This window comes from Arctopsyche grandis, chromosome 7 (assembly GCF_051622035.1).
Source record: "Arctopsyche grandis isolate Sample6627 chromosome 7, ASM5162203v2, whole genome shotgun sequence".
Classification (NCBI taxonomy): Eukaryota; Metazoa; Arthropoda; class Insecta; order Trichoptera; family Hydropsychidae; genus Arctopsyche; species Arctopsyche grandis.
The window spans coordinates 12056677-12073661 of record NC_135361.1 but is presented as its reverse complement, the minus strand read 5'-3'; the positions used below and the strand labels follow the sequence as shown (position 1 = coordinate 12073661).

The 16985-nt window shown below is 33.5% G+C and overlaps 2 protein-coding genes across 7 annotated transcripts in view; one reads left to right on the top strand and one right to left on the bottom strand.

The window, feature by feature from the left end:
* Positions 1-2061: 2061 nt before the first annotated feature.
* Positions 2062-10282, top strand: lwr (ubiquitin conjugating enzyme lesswright). 2 transcript variants are annotated; one of them, XR_013260863.1, is made up of 5 exons: positions 2062-2469; positions 6986-7069; positions 7155-7417; positions 7495-9803; positions 9845-10282. XR_013260863.1 is itself a non-coding variant. In XM_077435227.1 (4 exons), the coding sequence occupies exons 1-4, from the start codon at positions 2404-2406 to the stop codon at positions 7559-7561; spliced, it is 480 nt and encodes a 159-aa protein (XP_077291353.1). In that variant the 5' UTR covers positions 2062-2403; the 3' UTR covers positions 7562-10282. The 2 variants fall into 2 exon arrangements, 1 of the variants encoding a protein (XP_077291353.1); XM_077435227.1 differs by having other exon boundaries at positions 7495-10282.
* A 313-nt stretch (positions 10283-10595) lies between these two features.
* The window catches only part of chas (chascon), a 113510-nt gene continuing 107120 nt past the window's right edge, over positions 10596-16985 (bottom strand). For all 5 annotated transcript variants that reach the window (XM_077435094.1, XM_077435090.1, XM_077435092.1 and 2 more), the window contains exon 11: positions 10596-12032. In XM_077435094.1, the coding sequence (XP_077291220.1) occupies positions 10736-12032 (1297 nt within the window). In that variant the 3' untranslated portion in view covers positions 10596-10735. The remainder of the gene's footprint in view (positions 12033-16985) is intronic.

Sequence of the window (16985 nt, the reverse complement as noted above, 5' to 3'; positions counted from 1 at the left end):
CCGGTTGTTTGGAAGATCCAGGTAGCTCTGAATGGTAGGGCTGGAGATGCAGCAAATGGAAGAAGAAGGAGTTTTTCTCGGGTTTTAAGACGCGGCTTTTGTTCAAGAACTAGGTATTCCACACTAATGACAGTTTGTAAACAAAGATAGGGGGAGAGCTCGTCAAGTGTGTGGGAATCCTGTTCACGATAAAGGAATGCTTTATCGGAGCCATTAAAACTTTGGCGGCGCCCTTTACTGGCTCCTCTGAACGATATCTCCACCACCGGTGGGGTTTCTAGATAAGGAAAGGTGTCTCACTTTTACGATTCGTGCCCACATTAAAAGAGACGGCTTTCGCCTGTCAAAATTGCTCGCAAATCTCGAAAACTCGTGACGAAAATGCTGCCTATTGCGAATTCAGCGTCAAAGCAAGCTACTTGCACCCAAGCGACCCAGTATCTACTTTGACCTAGTCTGCTTGTGCAAGAAGCGCTTTGAGATTATGACGCTATAAAGAAAAGGTTTTTATATTCTACCGAGAATTCATATGCATGTCTATTCTTTTGTAATTTAAAGTAATGGATTCGTGGCCTAGATTGTAAACCCACTTTTTAGTACACAAGTATGTAATTTTTTATAGTAATCCTGAAATACCTCACCTTTGATAATTTACTTCAGCTTTTAAGATCTCACTATATATTACTATATGTATGTATGTATGTACATGTGTGTACATAGATATACATATAATTGAAAATGTTGAATTAAAGTATACATACATAAGTATCATATTATTTATTAATTCAAGCAGAACATACCATACCCAAAAAAAACCTACATGAGAAGTAAATTTGTTATTTATAAATCTATTTTGTTTATTAAGCCGTGGAAACCAACAATTTAGTCTATGGCAACGCCTGATATGCCCATTATCATAATATAAAGGGAGAAAATTGCAATTGTGACATGTCTCGAAAAAGGGGAAGCCGAAGAAAACTCATTTATACGTCAAATAATGAAAAAAATGTTATTACTGTCATCACGTCAATCATCGTCAATTTACTTGAAGTAATTTCCTAAATGCAACAACGTCAAATGACGTTTTCAAATTAACTTCATATCTGATATACATATATGTACCTAGCATTTAGACATTGACGAGACACATATAAAAATGAAGCCAAACATATTGCAGATTGTATATATGTATGTACATAAGTATATACACATTGCTTTTTTTTTGTTACAAAATTGATATGTAATAAATATTAATTTTATATGCCGGTATAAAATATAAAAATATATAAAAATATAAAGATACAATCTACTGGTGATAAGGTTATTTGAATATTATTGTATTTTAAATATTATATAAAATTGTACTCAATATCTGTACAATTGAGACCAAATATCTATCAGTCAAGTCGTAAGGCTTTTATAACTTTCTTAGATTTCTACGCGATTATCCAAGTTCCAAACCTCTGTCGAGAGGACAAGATATTTACGATCTCGTAATATCAAAATTGTCACACAGATGTTCTCTAGTGTTTATGCCTTTGTTTACGTTTATATTTGGTTACTTGTTGATTTCATCTTCCTAACAAAAATGTCAATGGTACTAACTTTATAAATCATTTTATAATTATACTTATTTTATTTGAAACAGTAAAAAAAAATGATAATAAATCTATTCTATATATTATAATATTACTAAAAACAACGATAACCTTTGAATTGTACGCAATCAATATCAATTTTCACAAAATACGGCAATTTAAAAAATGCAAACGTGGCGAATTTGTTGTAAACGTGGAGTATTCATATGCGCGAGCGTGTCGTCAATGAATGCGTTTAGACCAAATCCCACCCAGACATCATGACGCATACAATAAAACTACTCGAAATAATATATAAAATGGCTCAAAAAAATAATTTAAATATTTTTTTAATTATTTCAATCGAAAATAGAATGAAACGCATATTGATTTCAAAGAGAAACGTTTTATATCTAACGGCACGATCAAATTCATTCCGTACTGAAGTCGGCAAGTCGATAACGCAGCGCACCGCTTTACCGACACATTCGTAAATTTGCGCCATTATCGACGTCCGGCAGCAGTACTGAATAAAAAAAAACCAACAATACACCATTTGATACTGAAGATATAATGCTAATAAATTAAATTATATTATTTTACGCGTAATAATTGGCTAGATTAATCAGATTGACGCTTTTGTAAAAAGAGAGTAGTACAGCCGCCATGTTGGACGGATGTGTGGCTGTGTCAGTGCGAGCGAGCGCGGCGGGACGCGGCTTGTTTTCGCGGGAGAATTGCCGTCTATTTGTAGCGCAGGTTGAACTGCTGCAGCTCCTCAAACTGTCGACAATCACGATCGTCATCGTCCCGTCATAACGTAAACATGTCTGGCATCGCGAGCGCCCGGCTGGCCGAAGAGCGCAAGGCCTGGAGAAGGGATCATCCTTTCGTGAGTCAACCAATTCTCATACGTCATTCGTGCATGCTTTTCCCTGTCCCCACCCCTCCCCTCCCCTCCCGGTGGGGCCCCACCGACAGGGCGGAGTCCCCACCTCGACATCGCCAGCCGCCGCATCTCCAAACATGGCTTTCTAGGTTATGTCCTTGTGACGGCTGAGTGCCCCACCCCCACCCCCCCCCCTTACTCCCCTTCAAAACCCTTCATATATAGCTCTTATTTTACAAATTAATGTATAGCTCTATTTTACAAAGTGTCAATTTAAAACATAACAAAACACATGTTTTCAATGAAAGGATTTTTACAATGTTGCATTCGCACTGGCGATGGTGAATATACACACATATATACATACATACGATATCCCTGTCATTGAGGTCATCTACATATACATATGACGTTTATAAATCAGTATATCGTAAGGTGACCATTTTTTCCAAAAACATATTTCTAAATACAGTGCACTCTCGATTATCCGGGCTAATGCTGGGGAGAACGGTCATGGATAATCCGAATTATCAAATTTTGACATGGTTTCGAATATCATATCATATTTACAACACAAATTTTTGTTTCATAATTTTATTAAGAAAAACGCTCATAGTTAAGTAGATAAGTAGTTATGTAGTACTAGTGTTATACCGTAAATTTTGTAACCATAAGTCCATTGTTTGTTTTCAATATGATTTAGTTCTGATGAGAAGGAGCATTATCTAACAACAATACTGCTTTCTATGGCAATCCCTTATTTTTTTTTTTAAATCTTGCACCTCTGGAACCTATTTATTTTTGAACCAATCTTCAAATATCTCCCTCTCATCCATCCCCCTTCCTGATTATAATAATCGAAAGGAAGAATTTTCATTTCAGTTCCATTAAAAGATCGAGGTTTCTTTTCTTTCTCAATCATCAAAAGTTTCATTTCATGAGTTCCAGATGCGTTTCCGCAACACATTTATTTATTAATAGTTTTGGACCATTGTGGCATTACAGGAAGAACCTAATGCGCCATAATGGCCTACATTTAACAAAGATAATACAAGTAAAAAAAAAAAACAGAAAAATTAGAAAGCAGAATAAAAAAATAATAAAAAGTAACAAAAGGAAAATAATAATACAAATAAAATAGTACATAAAATGTACAAAGGAGAAAGAAAAAGTAAAATAAATCAACAAAATATTAATAAAAAATAAAATCACAGCGAGGCCCAAATGGAAGAGAGTAGATTAAGATTCCACTCATTCATCACATTCAAATTAAGAAAGTAATGATGAGCGCAGGTTACCAGATAAATATGTTTAAATAACATCTGATAATCTACGCTCCCCAAGGTGGAAAATATCACATTCAGGGACGGCAGCAACGATTTCATTGAGAAGTCGAATAGCTCTTGGAATAGGAGCCATTCGAAAAAGAACTGTGCGAGCAGCAGGTACAACCATCAAATGATGATGTCTACCACGGACATAATTATTAGGGACATAAAGTCCCAACTGTTCCAGCAACAACGGGCATGACGTATTACCACGCAATAGATGGAGAACGAAACGAATTAACGAGAAGTTTCTCCGAAGTTCAAGGGAATTATACCCAAGCATGCCCAAAAGGAAAGGAGTAGGATAGAGATATGGGTAGTACCCATACTCTTTCTTATAAAGAAAACGAAGAAATGCTTTTTGCACTTTTTCGATAATAAGAGAGTAGTTTGCTTCATGCAGATTCCACACAATCGCATTATACTCTAGCTTACTTCTAACAAGCGAGTTGAAGAGCAAGAGAGAAGACAAGGGGTTGGAGAATAATCTAGCATATCTCAAGACAAATGCAAGTCGACGAAAGGAAACGTCAGCGACTGTCTTGATGTGGTTGTGAAAGGTGAATTGAGGATCAAAAGTGATACCCAAGTCGACCATTGATTCCACACGCTTCAACAATACGGATCCAATGGAATATCCGTGACAATAAAGCGAATTCGCACGTCCAAGTTATACAGACGATTTATGTCCGGGAGTGGATTTTTCTCTTATTGAAGCCAGCGTTTTTGTCGGCGAGCACTTCCAGTACAGGCCTGTTTCATCTGCATTATAAATTGATCGGGTTGCAAATATTCTCGAAATTCGATGCAGAATACATCAGCAATTGAAAATAATTAAACATACGTATGTTTCGAAAAAATCTGCTCTGAAAACACCCACTTGTTACTTCTTCGCTGATCAAAAGCAACTGTAAGAATTAACGCAATAGTAAAAGACATTAAAAGGGGAAGCGAAAAAAAATTCTGTGTGACATCATTTGCTTCAAATAACATTCATGTTTACGGTGGAAATAAATCGGTGCGTCTCATAATCATAAAAGAAAAAAACATCAATTAATATTTTTCAAGCACGGATGATCCGCACCCGGATAATCGAGAGTACAGTGTGCTTCAATTATTTAAAGCGAAGATTAAAAATCATGGACGCACATTTATAAAACGAATTAATTAATTTTCTTGAATGCTCTTATAAAAAATTATCTTATAAAAAAACGAAATCTACACGAGACCAGTTAAAATTATACTAAGTGATAAGCAAATATTTTAAGGTATTTCAACATTCAATTTCGTTCTATCACTGAACTGTACATATATTGTTCATCAAGGAAAAAAATCCGTCGGCTGGTGCATTTGTTCCTGATAAATGGAAACAACATTTAACTAATTTGCCAATATTTTTGTAGGAGACATCATTTTCACCGAAGACTATATTTATCCATCTATTACAGAGTTTCCCAGACTTTTTCTGTAATGGAAGACTTCGCAAATCTGGAAATTTTAACAATTTTTTAGGTTGGGTAAAGCATAATAGTAAAATTAAAAATAAAATATGTTATTAAAACACTTATTGTGTATTTAATAATTATTTTTAAAACATCATAAAGTGTACTAGATAAAAAAAATTCCATTACACAAAGTGTACTAGCACTATCTCATGACTTACCAGGACAGATAACCGAAATACCGAACCACTGATTTCACCAGTACTGTCCTGGTAAAATCAGTGTGAATGGTCTTAAGTACTTTACTGGACAGGTTAAGTAATACTAAAAATTGACATAGATGAGACTAAATGTATAATAGTTATCGTATGCCTGGTGGCAATTATATGTATTTAGGATGAAGTATTGACTTGTCCGGAAGAAATAAAGAGAACTATGAAATATAGATGGAGTGTATTAAAGCGATGAACGCTGTTTGTTTTTTTTTTAATAAAAACTTCCACTTTGCCTAAATAAAAAGATCTTCAATCAATTTCATGTGGGAGTGAAAATCCGACTCTGACTCCGCCTTTATTTTATGATTCGACTCCAACTTAAACTATTTTAGTAAGATCTACTTTTCTTGCCAACGTATAAAATTGTTGGTAATAAAAATCGAAAGTGAAGTAATAAGAGGCTAGTAAAAATTATATCGATTTTCAAAATATAAAAAATTTTAAAAATTGACATATAACCCAATTTATTGAATTATTTTTAATAAAATAGGTATAAATAAAAAGAAAATACATTCATAGTATAGAAAACACATAAAAATACCTGCAATTCGACGATTTTATTTAAATTCATGATTTTTATAAAGAAGTTATTAAATTTCAATTTATTAGTAGATTTACATACTTCAATAAAATTGGAGACTATATTTGACACATGCTGTAATACTATGAATTACGGAAAATAATAATGAGTACGAATCTCCGACTCCCCTTAAAATACTCCGACTCCGTCTCCACAGCCCTGTTCGAATGTCAAAATGTTACACAAAGCCCAATGTACCCAGAGTATGCAAAATATTATTATCATCTACATCCACTCGCCATCCACTTCTAGATGAAGGTCCAGAGGTCAGCCTCTCCTTTGTTCTGTGCAATCCTCATCCATCTCACCCAACACATATTCCTAATTTCGTTCAATTAGAACTTCTTTCGTCCATTCTTCTTGCTATATGACCCGCCTATTTCCACTTTAATCTCTTCACTATATCCACTTTTCACCCACGTATTCCGTTTTCTATATCTCCTCTTTATGCTGAGCATACAGTAGGAGCTGCATTACAATAAAATATAGGAAACGGAATACGTGGATGGCAAATAGTCGATATGGTGGAGAGAATGAAAAGATTGAAATGGCAATGGGTTAAAAGAACGGACAAAAATGCTCGGATAGTACCTGAAGGAATGCAATGAAGCCATTTGAAAAATGGGTAGATGAAATATATGAGAGTTGCTCAAAACAGACACTAAAATAGTTGGAAACCGGTTTTAAGCCACGATACAAACCTGTATATTTTCAACAGATTAAATGCAACTCTGCAGTTTATTTTAACCTGTTGATAACCTTTCAAATTCATATACCAATATCGATGAATGAGTCACAAAGTAAATTCATATCAGAAATCCTGACCAGCTTGCAAAAACACCGTCAGTTCGTCATTCAACGTCCAATGTAACAAATTATGTTTTATTTTTTCAGGGCTTTGTTGCCAGACCTATGAAAAACCCAGATGGCACACTGAATTTAATGACTTGGGAATGTGCTATACCTGGAAAGAAATCGGTGAGTAGACTAAATCACATTCTCGATAATCGCCGTATGTATATATATACGTACATTATTGATAATTTCATTTAAATTTTTTCAGACCATATGGGAAGGCGGTTTATACAAACTCAGAATGATTTTCAAAGATGACTATCCCTCAAGTCCCCCTAAATGCAAATTCGAACCGCCACTGTTTCATCCAAACGTGTATCCTTCGGGCACCGTGTGCCTCTCCTTGCTGGACGAGGAGAAAGATTGGCGTCCTGCGATCACAATTAAACAGATTCTATTGGGCATTCAAGACTTACTAAATGAACCCAACGTGAAAGATCCCGCACAAGCCGAAGCTTACACCATTTACTGGTTGGTTCACTTCTATGCGTGTGCATATTATCTTTCCAGTATGTTTGATTTTAATCTTTGTTTTAATGTGCTTGCAGCCAAAATAGATTGGAATATGATAAGCGAGTCCGAGCACAAGCCAGGGCAATGGCGGCCGCAGAGTAAGGGATGAAGAAGGAATTTCACACGTCGTACACTGAAATCATCCAGTCTTTTTTTAACTAAATGTAATCACATTATTTAAAATCTCCAAAACGTATTATAATTTAAGTATCGTATATTATATTTTATTTTCGGACCAGGTTATCTCATATTTTAGACATTATTAATTATTTTGAGAAGACGTGCTTATTTTCTTCAATCGTAATCTGACTTTCGTAAAATATAAATATATTACTTTATTGTGATACGTGTATTTCTATACTGTTCAATCATTGTCGTATAGTTCATTATTTTATATACCCACGATCCCCACTTCTATTGAATGTACTTTCTATTGAAAGTATTTCGGATTCAAATGAATTGTTGTAGTATTGTAATAGATTTCGTTTATGTTTTGCAAAAGTAATCTACGCGCTTCTTTCTCGGTGATCTTGAATGAGGTAATTTAAGGTTTTATTATTTTTCACGTCTGAAATAACGTCTGTTTAATTTTATAATACGCTTCTTATTAAATAATGTATCTATGAAAGCCTTATTGTGCGGATGCAAAACTTGCAGATATATTGTCTATATAAGGCCTAAATTCTCACGATGTTTTTCAATGTATTCACAAACCCAATCTCAATTATTCATTCATTGCGGATTTATTAATACATATGTATTATTTGTATATCCAAAGTGTTGTTCAAAATATTACATATATGATATGCCATACGTGTTAATGAGCTTACTACTGTTTTATTTTAATTACGTCGGAACCAAATTCGTATGATTGAATGTTTTTTATATTATGTCTGTACGATGATTTACGATCATATCTGGAAGTTTAGAGCATTTCTTAGTATCCTGTAAATGTAATTTTCATTGTTAGATGGTAACTTCTTTTCAACTTAATGCAAGTTTGCGAGAAAGATGAGAGTCGGTTGAATGATGCCAGTGGTGGCAGATCCTAAGAATTGTGTTAATTTTCCATTATTTTCAAACTTAATATATCTTAGGGTAGTTGTGATACTTGAAATGTAAACATAATTTAAAGTACTGAATAAAGGAATGTAAGTTTTTTTAACATTTGCTTTGATTTTACAATTTCTTCCCCCAATTTTATTTCAACTTAATTGTTATTACATTTTCAATGCTTAACATCATCATGCAATTTGTGTATATTATATTATTTTTTCTGTGATCCCCATTGTATTGTATGTAGTCGAGACAAGGACGCTAATATAAAGTGAAAGGACATGTTAGATGCCTTTGAGATGTAGTATTGGAGACAGATGCTATGCATTCCATAGACTGCAAGATGCATGATTAAAGAGATAGCAGTTTCAGAGACTCCACAACTAGTAGAAAAAGGATTCTTTCCTAATTTGGCCATATTACTGGTAGTCACCAGAGAAGCTAGTACTCATCGGAACACTAGATGGAAGACGTCTCCCATAAGTTGGTATCAAATGAAAGAACTGACATGATTGTCCCTAAACATTTTTTTCCACTTGGTGCAAGACCGGGAAGAGTAGAGATGGATCGTCCACCGCATTCCAGATGTTAGAAATGACTACGACGCTCAGCATTGAGCAAACGAGAAAGAAGAAGCAATATTATTTTATTTCTGAATCAAAGTACTATTATTTACTCACTTATATTATCTATAAATATGCTGAAAACTGCTTCAATAAAAATAAGATGTGCCAGTCTGAAGATTTTCAATGATTCTGAAGTAACTACTTGGCTACAATTTGACTTCGACTTATCATTCCTAATCTTATATAATGTATATGTATGTCACAGTGAAATTATAATTACATTGACGTTTCAGTGAAATCATATATAATTACATTTTCACTGAGTATAGTTATGTTTTTACTAAAGAAATTACATATTCACTGGCCCCTATTAGTGAAATTATAATTTTTGACAGTTGGGTTATAGTGAAATGCCATTATTTTAAGATTATTTAATGGTATCGGTTTCTGTTTGGCTTTTTATTATACTGCATATGTGGGACTGGATGCAGAAGCCAACATCATAATATCTTATCAGCCAACACTTATTTATACTAGGTTAAGTGAGGGTTGGTTTTATTTATTTAGGGTTAGGATTGGTAGTACTATTGCATGGTGCATTAGCGTTCGAATTATAAATTCAAAGACATTGAGAAGTGAATTTGTAATTCTATTGTTACATCTGTAATCACTGCTTGAGTCAGTGAAGCTATAATCTCACTAGAGAAATTATAATCTCACTAGTGAAATTATAATCTCACTAGTGAAATTATAATCTCACTAGTGAAATTATAATTACACTAATAATAATACTTTCACTGTAACATATGTATATATAAAAAAGACCGTTCGTTATGTGTTTTTAGTTCGTTTCTGATTATTTTTCATCAAACTCGTTTCTGATTGGCTGTAATTTAATATTCAAATAAATTAATGTTTACTATTGAATTATCCATGTTTGAGCAGTTTATATTAGAAAAAATATCGAATAAAAAAAGGTACATTTTTGAAATATTTATTCATATAAATTTGGCACATTTACAAAGACCAATGCATAGTTTTTATTTTCTTATAAATGTAGTAAACAAATATAACATTATAAGCAACTGATTAAAACGTGACTGCAAGATTTTTTTTTTTTTAATTTTTAAAAAAATTTGCACTTACACAAGTCGTTAATAATAAATGTATTAGCAACAATTACTTTGACATATAAATTCACAAAAAATAAAACTGATCCAATTTCAAAGAAATATTCATACTTTGCGTGAGATTATTTCAAATAGAAAATTATTATTTTAATTTTATTATTCGGTTTACCATCGTAACGCCAATTTTTTAAATGTGTCGGTTAATAATTATTAATTTATTTATAAAACTATTATATTATATATATATATAAAATATAGATTCAGCGTCACTTACAAAAATGTATACACAAATAATAAAGTTATATATTATGGCCATTATTTATAAAATAAAATTTCACCCCACATCGTCGTCATCGTCGTCTTCAAATATAACAGTTTATTATTTATTGGTTTTTGCATATTGTATACTATATTATATTATTATATTTTGAAATATTAATATATTGAAGAACTTGACTTTTACAAATTGAATTGTTAACACTGGTAAGTATTATATAGTTTGTTTCAATTCAACTTCTTACAATTTACTTCCTATAATCTCTGACTTCGATGACGACACCGTTGCTACCGCGTCTGTCGTTTATCGAGGAGTGTCCGCTGCCTCTTCTGTGAGGATCGAAGCCGTTGATCCTTCCACTGTTTTCAACATACTTCAAATTGGACATCGGTTCACCTAAATAGCGGCTCTTCGTCACAGTCGTAGTCTCAGTCGACTCGATCGTCTCCTTTTTCCTTCCATCCATCGACGGAATAGTCTTCTTAGACACAGTCTGAACCATATTAGTCACGCTCGGTCTTCTCGGATCATCTGATCTGGACGTCGTGCGGTATGTCTCAGAAAAATTATCACTGTTTGCACTTCCCCTCCTAACGACACTATACAGCGGGCTATTGTTATATCCTTCGGCTGATTTGAACTTGTCGACTCCGTTTATTGGCCGATACGGTGACCCAGTATCTCTCCTGTATGGATCCGATGACTTGTAATGGTTATCTTCGTAATATGTCTGCTTCTTATAGCCGTTCTTCACTCCGTTGTAGGCTGGTATCGGTGATTTGCTTCTACCGTTTAAACCGTCGACTTCATCTCCGTCTTGAAGTGTGTGATATAGTTCTGGAGCCCGTTCCAATAGTCCTTTCATGAATATTTTCTTTTTGTCATGCATCATTCCGTTGTCCTGTGACTTTTGATACCCGTTAGTGTAAGAAGTCTTCTTTGCGAATCTCGAATTGTGAAGATTCTCTTTTTGTTCTTCTTCTTCTCGTACAGCTCCTGACAGATCCCGTTGACTTCTGCTTATTATCGAAACAATACCCGGACTCTTTAACTGTTCAGGAGTTTCATCCAGTCGGCTCAAATGTGGATTGGATTTGTAGACATTTGAACTGTTCAATCGGTTAGAATTGCCAAAGTAACTAGATTTGGGTGTGTCGTTCAGCGGCTCCATGGCGTGCACGTTGAAACTTTTGCTCCGATTCAATGCTTTGTAAGTCCGTGCAGGTTTAACTGGGCCTTGTATCGGTGCACCGTTGACTGGTCTGCTGTTGACTCCGATCGATGAAGATGGCGGTGTTACGTTGACGATGGACACGTTGATCGTGCTGGACGATCTCTTGTTATTCGTCAAGCGGTCGTTGTCCCACTGTCGGTTCGACGGTGATGCTGATGCTTGATGGTAAGACTTTGTGTGGACTTGCTCATCGACGAGCTTTCGTGGAAGCGTTTGAGAGTTGCGTAGGTAATCATCAGACGAGTGACCGTTGTGTGTTAAACGGCTCGTAGATTTACTGAATCTTCCCAAAGTAGTGGTGAAGTTTGCCCTGTAACAAAGAAAACCATAAAGATTAATAAAATAAAAAGCATAACATTCATACATACATTTAAAAAAAGTATTATACAGCTTAATTTAGCAAACCATCGTTTATGACTGGTTTTAATGAATAATAAAAATGGTAATCATTATAATTTGATCAAATTGAGCATAAAATACATTCAAAGAATAGACTTTTTCGTTCGGTACATACAAAGATCAGATTTTTTTTTGTATTCACTTCATATTGTTTATAATCAACTTAAGTGCGTGTGTGTATTATAATATTTATTTTCACAATAAACTCCTTATCGATTATTTATTTGTTGTTATAACGTTCACTTAAAAGGAGGAGTCGTAGGCGTGATTGGCAAAGTGACTATTTTGAGTATTTTATCTGCGGCTCAATCGCACATTACTGGAATTTAAATATATCGTATATCTCCTAGACAGTATTGCATCCAATAATATTAATTTGAATAAGAATATCGGCTTAATCCTTGGCCTGATAAATAAATATTACATACGTTGACTTTCAGCTCCATTTGTATTGTAAATACTACGTATTACAAACTTCCTTAAAACGGAAATGACATTTTAACTGTTGTTCTTATATGTAAAACTTAATTGAAATCCTAATCAATTGGCTTCGATGTAAATCTCAAACAGGTTTTAATTAACTAATTTTATGATCATTTGCAACATTAATTGACATTAACTAATCGCAATTAAGGAAACATATTTCGTAATTAAAATAGTTAAATAGAACAAGAAATTAATTAATTTTTGTTCTATTTATATATTTTTTTGAATTTATTTTCTTGACTATATCACAAATACTGAGCGAAGCCGGGTAAAACAACTAGTATATAATATAATTCATAATAAGATTGATTAACTATTTATTTTCTTGACTATATTTCTGTTTGTTTTTTTTTTAATTAAATGCATCAAACTTTAATTTATATGTTTATATATATATATATATATATATATATATATATATATATATATATATATATATATATATATATATATATATATATATATATATATATAATATAATTCATAATAAGATTGAGTATCATGAATATAATATTGTTCCTTAAGTTTATTATTGAAAGCAAACATTGTATTGAACCAACCTTTCAAACTTCTGACAATAACAGGAATATATTTTTTAAATTAAATAATTTCCAATTAAAAGTGAGATAAATTATCAATGAATGGAACGTTTTGATATTTTGTAACATTAATTACATTATTTTAAGTTAAATGGGCTTAGAGAATATTGTTTGTAAACTAATGTTTCAATATAGTAGAAGTCTTTAAAAAATCTTTCGTCCTTTTGGAAGTATCTCAATTGAGTGATTCAGTCAATAGAGCTAGACATCCATATTCTAGTTCTTATAAATAAATAACCAGCAACTAAGGGATCACTGGTTCGAACCCTGACCCGGTGCTGTTAGCCAGACCTTGGATATATGTGCCTCCAGGTCGATCTTTTCCTATCAGAGTTTGCCAATTTATCTAATTTATCTTATTTTTGAAACGGCTCCTATCAAATTGGCCACCTACCCTCATCTGTCACAACTATTTTTAATTTAATTCCAAATTTATATATTTACATAGAGTGCATATGTACAAATTTAGCCATAGGTTTCGCCTTGTAAATATAAATTCTGATATATAATATAAAAATAAATAAATAAAGCTGAGATGACTACTTAGAGCAGACTAGACTATCAAGCAATAAAAAAAGAAATAAGTAAAATACGAAGGAAATTTCGACCCTCTCCGAAGACGGACCTGAAAATTCCCAGCATCCTGACAGCCTAGTCTGCCATTGAAATTGCGTCATAAGCCACATCAATATGTTTTCCTCTATTATTATTAGTTTTACTATTGTTATATTTATATATGTTACAGTCCAAGTGTTCACTCGGGTTCGATTACGAACATAGTAGTTTGTTCATACACGAACAATTGGTTTTAGCTTAACGGCGAAATCGCACAGCGATGAATGTGGCACGTGGTTTTTTTTAGATAGTTTTAAACATAGAAAAAATGTGACCTTCATGGCACACAGTGAAATGCGTCGTCTCTTAACGACACTTTAGACCTATGTCGTTGAAATTGTATGGTAGTATCTATCCTTGCTTGACAGTGATCTATACCAAAACGACCCTTTGGACCATTTTCGGTAAAATTGTATCCTTGCTTGTCTTGACAGTGATCGATAACGGTGTATCTAGGGTTGTCAGATTTCATGCACGTCAAACCGGAACACCCCCTCCCCCCCCCCCCAAAATAAAATCAGATCTTTAACTTTTCTATAGATATATTTTCAATCGAAGTGATAATATTTGGAATATCTATAATCGATTTTTTCCGTTTTATTTTTAATATCTTTAAATTAAAAGTGTTACAATTTCAATGAAGAAACCAAAGATAGACTTCACTGAGAGGATTAATGAAAAAATTTAATAAGGTTTTTGGTGCTTTTTCTTCAGCTAAAAAAAAAGCTTTTAAAGCTTCAAATAGCTTTATATTGCAGGTAATAGTGATAGCCACCTAGTTTTTGAATGTGAGAGTAGATTTTTATATTCAATATTAGCAAAATCACAGAAATCTTTTCGTCTTTCTGTTCTGACGGTGTCTATTCTGCGTCTGCGTGTGATGAGTGTGAGAAAATTATCGATTCAAGATAAATTGATTGATGCCTTATACACATTTTCTGTCTCCCTTCTACACATAGTTCTCCAGAAAGTATAAGACAGAGAAAAATAGTTCATTGTTGAATATTGCTGCAGTGTTTACCAGACTGTCTGGTTCAGACATCGACTTTTTATTTATAGTTTATGTCAATTCAGAGCTAAAAACTTCTGTAGGAATTTAAAAAGTAGTAAAACGGGACTTTTGGGCGTCCCGAGAGGTAGTATGTTCGGGACATCGGGACACGAGACTTAAAACTGGTGACAATCCCGATTAATCGGGACGCCTGACAACCCTAGGTGTATCCCATATTAGTTATCGATCACTGTCAAGCAAGGATACGATTTTACCGAAAATGGTCCAAAACTGACCAAATTGGTTCATGTATGAACAAACTAGTATGTTCATGAACGAACAAAATGTACACTAGGACTGTAACATATACCTATATAATGTATAGATAGTGTGTACATATATATAGGTAAATATATATTGCAAGATCGTCTTCAATTCAACTCCTACTTCGCATCAAGCTCCGAAATTTCGCTGAGGTGCTCTTTTCTTAAAACAGATACATTCATAAATTGCATTAAAATTAAATATCATCATAACAATTAACGAAGCACGTGTGTAGTGAGTTAATTTCACCCATATGACGGCTGCTTATACATATAAAACATGGTGAAAATACAAGATCGTGAGTCACGATGCGCAGAATCGCAAACGGATCGATTGACGATTGCATAATGCAAGCGATGCAGCAAGATGCATCAGGTGCATTCGGTGTGGTCGACTCGTGATTGACAGATCGCCATTCAGGGTCTCGCCTGGTGGACGCCACTGGCATTGGTGACTCATATATCGATGCAGCAGCCGGTGCATTCGTTGCACACTGTGGAAAACTAGACGCAAGGCCGTTATGGACGTTTAGACGGATTTTCCAAGGCGCACTAGTTGTTTGGTTTCCTTTTTTTTTGTATCTCCACATTCATATGTATGTGGTTGGGTTTCCCTATTTGGTGTCTCGTCTATTTTTAAATACACACCAAGGAAGGTATCGTACGACCCGTATATTTATACTGTGTAAATCATTACTTCAACGTATTACATTATGTACCATGATGATTCAATTCTAAAAAGCAGACACAACCGCTTAAAGAATAATAACATATGTAGGTTTAGAAAGTGAAAAGCATTTTCTACAACTTTTAAAACTTAACTCATCAATTTAATCAAATATTAATCTCGGAAAGTTTTAGGACGAATTCTGGAAGATGTTATAATCAGTGGTGTAGTACTAAATAAAAAAGTACCAGGGTGGTTTTTAATTTTTACGACCCCCCCCCCCCACTTTTTTCATTACTTAAAAAATATGTATCCTTATAAAGGAAGATAGAGTCTATCTATCTTCTATGGAAGATAGAGTCTGTCTATCTATCTATGGTATTCGAAAGGAAGATAGAGTCTATTATATCTTCCTTTCGAATACCATCACAACATACAATTGATTTTAAAAATAATATCTACAATTTTGAATATGAAAAATATCTCAAAGCTCAAAATATTCATTATTTCAATATTCACTGAAATATTATACATTAAAGTTTGAATTTAAACATAAGTTACAGTCAAAGTGTACATTTCGTTCGTTCATTGACATACTAATTTGTTCATACGTAAACCAATCTGGCTAGATATAGTGTACACAAAACAATAAATTGACAAATGAGCTAGTTTGTTTATGCACAAACTATCAGACACGATCTCAATCGTTTTTACCATCCTCTGTGTACAGAGGTGTGACAAAATGGATGGACCACTAAGGTTAAATAGTAAAACAGGCTAGTGAATGCAAATATGAACAAAAATTTGTGAAATTTAAGAATGATTATGCTAGTTGGGGTTCAGGTAGTGACTCAAGTTGAAAAGAAAAATAAATGGGTCGAAGGGGGATGCAAAATCGGTCAATTAGCAGTTTTTCGCCTTTAACGGTGTTCGTACGTTTCGGGAAAAAAATTAATATTTTATTTCACATAAGACTTATTTAAGTACAACATAAGTATGTATTTAAATTTTATTTCATTAATAAACCTTTTTTTGTTCGTTACTAATTTATATTACAATTGTTCACGTGGTCTATCAATTTTGTCACACCTCTGTATTTTGTTCATATTTTCTTTGGCTATTACAATACGTCTTTTAATTTCAGTTCAAACCCACCATCATTTGAAATAGCAGATCCAAGATA